Source organism: Saimiri boliviensis, chromosome 17 (genome assembly GCF_048565385.1).
Source record: "Saimiri boliviensis isolate mSaiBol1 chromosome 17, mSaiBol1.pri, whole genome shotgun sequence".
NCBI classification, from domain to species: Eukaryota; Metazoa; Chordata; class Mammalia; order Primates; family Cebidae; genus Saimiri; species Saimiri boliviensis.
Genome location: NC_133465.1, coordinates 28,709,906 through 28,719,013, shown reverse-complemented (window position 1 = coordinate 28,719,013; position 9,108 = coordinate 28,709,906). Strand labels below are relative to the sequence as shown.

At 41.4% G+C, this 9,108-nt stretch overlaps 1 protein-coding gene across 6 annotated transcripts in view; it reads left to right on the top strand.

Moving 5' to 3' along the window:
• Positions 1-5,589: 5,589 nt before the first annotated feature.
• The window catches only part of GOSR1 (golgi SNAP receptor complex member 1), a 38,617-nt gene continuing 35,098 nt past the window's right edge, over positions 5,590-9,108 (top strand). For 4 of the 6 annotated variants that reach the window (XM_074388415.1, XM_003931464.3, XM_074388416.1 and 1 more), the window contains exons 1-2: positions 5,590-5,674; positions 8,778-8,898. In XM_074388415.1, the coding sequence (XP_074244516.1) occupies positions 5,644-5,674; positions 8,778-8,898 (152 nt within the window). In that variant the 5' untranslated portion in view covers positions 5,590-5,643. Of the gene's footprint in view, positions 5,675-5,913; positions 6,155-8,777; positions 8,899-9,108 lie in introns of those variants that run through there. The other 2 variants (XM_010342098.3, XM_074388418.1) reach the window with 2 other exon arrangements.

Genomic DNA, 9,108 nt, shown 5'->3' with positions numbered 1-9,108 from the left:
TGTGGCACTGCTTCGAGGTGACCAAGTTCAACTGGAATCTCTAGTGGAAGGTGGTCCCTCCTAGAGGTGGAAAAGACCTCGCAATTTTTCACAAGTGAAAAAAAGCACAGAAAAAGTTTTACATAGGTTTCAGATGTTTATATTATTAAACACTAGAAAATATAATTATTGTTTTCAAATAAAAGATACATCTGAGACTATCACAAGGATCTTTAAAATAATAGCAGAACTTCTGGAAATGAAAGTACAGAAATTAAAATGGATAGTTGGAATGGCAGATTGTGCACAGAGAAGTAATTAACTAGCTGATGGATCTGTAGAAATTCTTAAGCAGCACAGAGACAAAAAGGTAGAAATAGAAAGGAGAGTGTTAAAATGTGGATTTAACAAATGATTAATACTATGTGTTTGATAACCACAGTTTTAAAGGAGAGAAAAAGAATGGAGCATAGGAAACTAAGAGACGATGACAGAATTTTCCCCAAACTGATAAAAAAAAAAAAAAAAGCAACCCATAGATTAAAGAAAGTCAATCCAAACAAGAAAAAGTAACATCCACACTTAGATCAGTGAAACTGCAGATCAACAAAGACAAAGAGAAAAGAGATTAGCAATTAGACTCACTCTCAGCAATGGAAACCAAAGTACATTGAAATCATACTTTTAAAATGCTGGGGGAAACATTAAATAACTTCCAACATAGAATTCTATATTGAACATACCTTTCAAGAATGAAAGCAAATTTCCAAGTTGTTGAAAACATTAGTGGTAGCCTAGCTACCTGTCTCCTGATATTTCATTGCAAAATAATGCAACCACAAGCAGGAAAAACCATAGAGAAACCACTCTCTCAGCATAATTTGAAAGCAGAGGATTTTGAAACTTCAAACTGAGTAAGATGAGGAAAACCAGCAAATCTCAACATGGATTCTCACAGGCCCACCCCAGCAGCATCCCACAGGCTCTGTGGAGATAAACTGCAGGGAAGACAGGAGAGAGACGCCAGAAAAAGGAAGTAATGTTCTAATATTGGTCTAAAACTATTGCCAGAAAGACTAGGTCCACCTAACTCTCAATCTAAAAAACATGTCAAAGCAGATCTGAGCACAAGCCAGAGGAAAGGGGCTTCAGAGTGAGCACAATCTAAAGGGAGCAGGTGTGACTTAAATGAGGCAGTCTTTGAAACACATAGTTTCAAAAGAAAAGAGCTTCTAGTGAAGGGAAAAAATAAAAAATGGGGAAGAACCCTTTGACAATCAGGTGACGAAAATAAAAGAAGCAAAAGACAATTAGGTGATAAAAAGGAGGAAAATTTAGAGTCCTGCTAGTCAAATGAGAACTGCAAAATCAGAGCACTTACAACTCCTCCCTGAACATGCCAACAAAAATACCTTCTAAAGTATTTAATACCTGAGCTTTGCTCTAATATCAGAATAGATCTCAGCCATGAAACATGAAAATATAAATAGCATATATGAATGAATATTGATAAGAAATGCATTTGTCATTATTAGCAGATGATGTGATCATATAGGTGGAAAATACAAAATAATCTACAGATAAATTAGAAATCATAAAATTTAGTTCCACTTCCAGCTATGGATGGATTGGCTTGAAACGGAAAGACCTTCTCATCAAGAGCAATCAGAAAAGCTGCATTTTATTTAAAAAAAAAAAAACTGAAGGATTGGATGAACTACTAGGGGAAGAAGGACTTATAGGATCAAGATCCTGGAACAAAAAGAGCTGAGAGGTGAGCATGATGGTTAAAACTTTCACCTCCAGGCATTTGTCAATTTGTAGGTGACAGAAGAGAGGCCAGGAAAGAGGGAGAGAACCCAAGCAGAAGTTTCAGACAATATCACTGGGTGGGAGAAAAATATGAGGTTAGCACTTGTCAAGGAAGGGGCACTAGTAAACAGGCTTTCAGTTAGAAAACTTGAATGCCCACATGTTAGAATTAAGGGCTAACCAGAAATAGACCAATTTTAATAAACACAGAATCCCTCCTGGTATTAGTTCCTCCCCATACTGGATTAAGCTGATCTGCCCCTACCTGAACTGCCTGCAGGAGGACACAGTAAATTCTTTTTTTTTTTTTTTTTTTTTTTTTTTTGAGACGGAGTTTCGCTCTTGTTACCCAGGCTGGAGTGCAATGGCGCGATCTCGGCTCACCGCAACCTCCGCCTCCTGGGTTCAGGCAATTCTCCTGCCTCAGCCTCCTGAGTAGCTGGGATTACAGGCACGTGCCACCAGAGACAGCAAATTCTTTCTGGAGAAAGACATCATCATCCAGATCCTCAAATGATTAACATAAAGTTTTAACTATAATAATCAGCATCCAATCAAAAGTTCTTACTGTCAAAAGACAAGATTAAATTGTGAAAGGTCAAGAAAAATAGAAACAATCCTATGGGAAGTACGGATTTCTCAGTTACCAGAAATTTTAAAAGAATGACAGGCCGGGTGTGGTGGTTCATGCCTGTAATCCCAGCACTTTGGGAGGAGGCTGAGGCAGGCAGATCATCTGAAGTCAGGAGTTCGAGACCAGCCTGACCAACATGGAGAAACCCCGTCTCTTCTGAAAATACAAAATGCCTGTCATTCTAGCTACTCGGGAGGCTGAGGCAGGAGAACTGCTTGAACCCAGGAGGTGGAGACTGTGGTGAGCCAAGATTGCACCATTGCACTCCAGCCTGGGCAACAAGAACAAAACTCCATCTCAAAAAAAAAAAAAAATGATGATAAATAAATTCAAGAAAGTAAAAGAAGAGACAAATAATTTTAGCTGATTTTTTTCTTTTCTTTTTTTTTTCAGACAGAGTCTTACTTTGTCACCCGGGCTGGAATGCAGTGCTATGGTCATGGTTTGTTGCAGCCTTGACCTCCGGGGCTCAAATAATCCTCTCACTTCATCCTCCTGAGTAGCTGGGACTGCAGGGCACACCACCATGCCTGGCTAATGTTTTATTTTTTTGTAGAGATGAGGTCCTACTATGTTGCCCAGGCTGGCCTCGAACTCCTGGACTCAAGCAATCCTATCACCTCAGCCTCCCAAAGTGCCTCTAACGAGGCATGAACCACCACATCCAGCCCGATAATTAAAAACATTAAAAAAATTAAACAGACAATTTCACTTCTGGGCAATATGGATTAGCCGTATTTCTTTCTATTCTTCCCACTAAGAACAGCAAAAAAAAAAAAAAAAAAAATCATACATTATATATATATATTTAAAAGACTCAAAAAGGTGGAAAGAAGAAGGCAGACCAGCTAGGGACCTCAGGATGCAAAGAACATGAAGGCGAGTTCGCTGGGTTTCCCTTTTGTTTCCTATGTCCTATAATGGGTGCTGGAGAGGCTGGCAACCCAGAAATGCCAAAGGGTACAGACAAGAAAAGCCCAAAGGAAAATGGAGAGCCTTCTCTCTCTAGATGAGGGACCAGGAAACAGGTGTCCTAACAAGACAGAATACTTTTAGATAATAATTTCACCACTCCAGGCAAATGCCACAGAAAAAACTGAGGCCTATCTTCACCCCTCCTTGCCAGCAAAGGCTGAGCGAGGAGGCTAGGCTTCCACACTCACCGGCTGTAATGAAGCACCCCCCACTCCTCCACTTGGACTTCTTGTCCATTGCACAGCAGTAATGAGGCTGCCTGCCGTGGTGGCAGTGGGGACCACATGGGGAGCAGCAACAAGGCACCTCCTGCCTGAGGAATCAGTGAAGGCCAACGGAGGAGCTGAACTTCCATCTGGAAGTAGCAAGCATTCCCGTATGTCCCCCACCAGCCTAGTAGCAGAGGAAGTCTGTTTAAACAGAAGACTTATATGAGATCCAGAATCTCATAACGAATACCTAAAACATCAGGATACAATTTTTAAAAATCATCACTCCAATAAGCCCAGAAAATTTCGACTTGCGTGAAAAAAAGACCACAGACCCCAACATCAAGATGACACAGATGTTGGAATTATTCGACAAGGACTTTAAGGCAGCTATAATAAAAAGACTTCAGTGAGCAATCACAAACAAACTTAGAACAAATGATGAAAAGAGTCTCAGCAAAGAAACAGAAGATATAATTGACATGAACTCAACAAATGGGCTCAACGGCAGAACGGAGGGAACAGAGGAAAGACATACTTTCCTGTCAGCAAATACAGAATAGCATGTATTACCAAATCTGAAGGATGGAAAATAGACTGAAAACAAATTACCATAGCCTCAGAGCTATGTGGGACATTAACACGAGATCTAACATTCACATCATCAGACTCCCAGAACAAGAAGAGAAACAGTGTGAGATAGAAAAAGTATTGAAAGAAACAATGGCTGAGAATCCCCCAAATTTGGCACAAGACATAAATCTAGGAATCAAGAAGCTGAGGATATCCCAAACAGGATAAATCCAACGAAATCTATGCCAAGGCGTTTCTTTCCTTCTTTCTGAAAGGAAAGAAACGTTCTTGAAAGCAGCGAGAGAGAAAAGATACTTTAGCTACCGTGGAAAAACAATTCAAATGGTAGCCAATTTCTTACCTGAAACTATTGAGGCCAGAATTGGCACATTTTTCAAGTGTTGTCAACTCCAGATTCGATAGCTGGCAACAATATCCTATCCCCCAAGAATGAAGGGAAATCAAAACATTCATAGATGAAGAAAAAAACTAATGGAATTTGTCACCGGCTGACCAAGTCTTTAAAAAAAAAAAAAAAAAAACGGCGGAGGGAAATTCTTGAAACAGCAAGGAAACGATAAAAAACGAAAAAGGAATCTTGGGACACTAGGAAGGGACGAGTAAAATATGCATAAATCAACCAAGCTTTCCTCTTCCCTTGAATTCTCTAACTTATGCCTTACAGTTGAAGCAAATATTACAACATTGACTTGATGTGGTTCTCTCAACGAATACACAGGAAATACTCAAAAACAACTATATTATAAATGAGTAGGAAAAAGGACTTTACAGGAATTAGGGTTTCTACACTTCACTAGAAAAGGAAAAATGTCAGTACCAATAGACTGCGATAATTTCTGTATCTATAAAGTACGGGTTTGGACAGCCCTCAACCTCCGCTCAGGCGGAGAGCATGTGGAAGCAGTTAGCTCACTCTCTCTAGATGTGGTGGCTGGCAAGGAAAAAGGGCTGGAACCAGAACTGCTGCAGACACAAGCAAAGCCCAGGCGAGAAGAGTGCATATGCCGGAGAGCCTGGATGATGGAGCACAGGTGGGGAGGCAGGAAGAAGAAAATGGCTCTGTCAAGAGAGTCTCTGCCTCTGAGAAAGGAAGAAACTGCCTGAGGACACACATTAGAGATGTGAGGGAAACAGAAAGTTGCCTGAGGATGATTCTCCTCCCAGTCAAGTAGACACCTGCTGAGAGAAAGGATAAGCCGCGAACTGGGGCGCAGAAAGTGGAAATGAAAGACATTCAGGGAGCGTCAGGAGCCCAAGCTGAAGTTTTTGCTCTCTGGCTACTTAAAAGCTGTAAGATAACGAATTGGTCAGCAGGTGGCAGTGTCCGCGGAGGCTCGCATCCCATCGGCCCTGGCGCTCGGGGCGGAAACAGGCGCGGTAGTGACTTTCTGGCCTGCGGCGCCTCTGCTCCCCTATCCCGGCTGACGTTGGACAACAAAGATGGCGGCAGGAACCAGCAATTACTGGGAAGGTGAGGGCGAGAAAGCCTCCGGGCGCGTCCCACGAGGGTGAGAGGGGCTGAGTGAGGACGGATCTTGGGAAAAGCAGCAGAGGAAAGAACCAGACCCCAGGAGTGGCCGAGCTGAGCAGCCGGGCTTGCCTAAATGGGAGCCCCGGGGCCTGGGGACTGAGGAGCCTGAACGTTCTGGGGCAGGAGGGCTGGCCTGGCCGGGCCGTGTGAGCGGGACGTGGGGCAGGGGTTGCGCAGAGTGGACAGGGCGGGGATGTGGAGGAAGAGGGACCTGAATCAGCTGGTAGAACTGTACTGAGGGAGGAATGGAACTCTGTCGAAGGCGCTTGGGGTACGAACTCTGAGAGGAAGCGAATGTTGAGGGAGAAGATCCAGAGCCCGGGAGACTGGAGGAGTCGGCGCCTTGGAGTTGAGGTCACTATTGGAAAACTGAGTGGGAAAAGAGAAAGGAGGAACTTGCATTCCGGTCCGTCGGCGGAAGTATGAACAGAATGTCTCTTGTTGGGTCCCTATGACAACTACAGGCTTGGGGGCTTCCAGGATTGGGTGTTTGAAGGGAGAGAAAATAACTTATTCTTCTCCTCTGGAGCCTAGAATCGGTTTTATTGAAAAAGTTGAGAGAGCTTGTGTGGATTGCAGTTACATTTGCTATACTTCTCCCACCAAGAAAGCCTTGTGATTTGACAGATGCATTCATTTAATTCCTGAAAATATAGTCCGATACAGTGAGCTTACATAAAACTCATTCCTGGACCATGATGATCAACGAGAACAGAGGAAGCTCACCTTTTTCTCTCAATGATCTCTTTGCTTTACTGCAGCATAGAAACGACTTTCCAAATTCCTTTGCCCTGTTCCTGTTGGTATCCAGGGAAGCCTCTAGAAATCACAATATTGTCAGTCACTGTCAGCCACTTGGTCTAAGAAACTTCATTCTAAATTTATCCAGATTGGCCTGTCATACTTTAAATATACTTTTACTTATGTTTTTTACTAGAGAAGACAATTATTCCAATCACAGAAAAGTGTGCTTATAGTTTAAAACATGTATTTCATTGCCCATTTGAAATGTGTGTACTAGCTAGAAAACTTTTTTTTTTTTGAGACAGAGTCTGGCTCTGTTGCCCCAGGCTGCAGTGTAGTGGCATGATCCTGGCTCACTGCAGCCTCCGCCTCCTGGGTTCAAGTGATTCTCCTGCCTCAGCCTCCTGAGTAGCTGGGACTACAGGGATGCGCCACCACCCCTGGCTAATTTTTGTATTTTTAGTAGAGATGGGGTTTCACCATATTGGCCAGTATGTTCCGGATCTCCTGACCTCGTCATCTACCTCCCTCGGACTCCCGAAGTGTTGGGATTACAGGCATAAGCCACCGGGCCCGACCGCTAGAAAACATTTAAAAGTTATATAGAAGTGGCTACTGATACCTTTATTATTAGTCATTTGACTGTGGTTTTTTTGAAGCACCATGCTATAATGTTACAGCTGCTCATTACTGACAACCTATTCTGTGCCAGCTGCTTTAAGCATACGATTACTAATATTGAATACCGAAGGTAGGGGTTTAAAAAACAAGAAGCTGAAGTTCATAGGTTAAGTAGATTTGTCAACAAATCTTAGAGTCAGTAGGTGACTGTGCTGAGATTCAAACTGGCATTTGGTCTCTGGGCAAATATGCTCCACTATATTAATTGTACTTTTTATTTCTGGTTGAAAAGCATATTGAAATAATGTTTTGTATTCTTTATCCCTGAAAGATTCTTATACCATTACCTCTGGTACTTCTGCCCTTTTATTTTAACCTTCACTTCGCCATGAATGAGAACACTTATATCTGTGTAGATGTCCAGACTGTGGCTTCTCTCACACAACCCCTTAAATGCCAGACTGCTAAACCAATTTTTCTGCTTGCTTCCTTGTTTGTTTCTGCTATAAAAACTTGTCTTATTTCTGTCATACTAATACTAGACCTTGTTAGTAGCACATTGTTTATTGTTACTTTTAGCCCTCCAAATTACTTGCAGTAAGTTTTTTAAAGGCGGTTTTTGGCCAGGCACGTGGCTCATGCCTGTAATCACTTTGGGAGGCCCAGATGGGAGGATCCCTCAAGGTTGGGAGTTTGAGACCAGTCTGGGCAACATTGTGAGACCTCTTTTCTAATAACAAAGAAAGAAAAAGACAATTGTTGTGTCACTTTTTTTTTATGTTCAATTGAGAAGTCATTTTGGGCCAGACATGGTGGCTTATACCTGTAATCCCAGCACTTTGGGAGGTCAAGGTGGGCAGATCAATTGAGGTCAGGAGATTGATACCATCCTGGCCAACATGATAAAACCCCGTCTCTACTAAAAATACAAAAATTAGCCAGGTGTTATGGTGTCTGCCTGTAGTCCCAGCAACTTGGGAGGCTGAGGCAGGAGAATTGCTTGAACCCGGGAGGTGGAGTCTGCTGTGAGCCAAGATCATGCCTCTTCACTCCAGCCTGGGTGACAAAAGGAGACTCCATCTCAAAAAAAAAAAAAAAGTTAAGTCATTTTGCTATTATGAAAAGAAGTTAATAAGTCTAATAAAGCTTTGAAACATAAAAAGCAAAATCCCTTTCAAAAGAATAATGCTTTTTTCTTGTAATATTAATTGGTAAGTTGATACACTGGTCAGAAACCATATTTTTAGTTCCTTTGGGATTTGTATTCTCTTCTTGTTTTCTCTGAATTATGGAATTTTAGTTACTGCTATACAGTAAGTTTTTGGAATTATGGAATAAATTATAGAGTTTTAGTTATTGCTATACAATAAGTTATTGCTATACAAGTCGTTTCAGGAAGGGTAGAACATTTGTTTTTTAGCCGTTTTTGGAATAAAGCTGCAAAGCTGCATCTCCCATTGCTCCTTCCCTTCTTGCCCCCTCTGAAGTTTATAAGTGACTAATTTGCTTTGCTGGGCAAGTCATTGGTTTCCTTCTTTTAACATTTTTCTTTATGGGGGTAACGAGATCAGTATATGATCATTTTCATAGTTTGTTTTCTTCAAAATAGTCTTGTGATCTTTGTGTCTGTTGATGGACTTTTTGTGTCTAATTATTTTCTGTTACAATTTTGTTAAAGATCTCAGGAAACAGGCTCGACAGCTGGAAAATGAACTTGACCTGAAACTGGTTTCCTTCAGCAAACTATGTACAAGTTACAGTCATAGCAGTGGCCGAGATGGAAGACGCGACAGGTATAGGTACTACCAGATTCTGTCTCTTATACCTTAGCTATGTTTTTAAAGCAATAAAAAATAAACTAAAATATATGACTTCTGTAAGTTGGTCTGTTGGTGAATTTTTGGTGTTTTGTCATTGATTGTTTTATTTTTTAGTGACTTATTAAAATTCTTCTGAATTCTTGAGACTAGCATTTATTTGAAATCCTTAGACAAAGATTGTTACAGTGT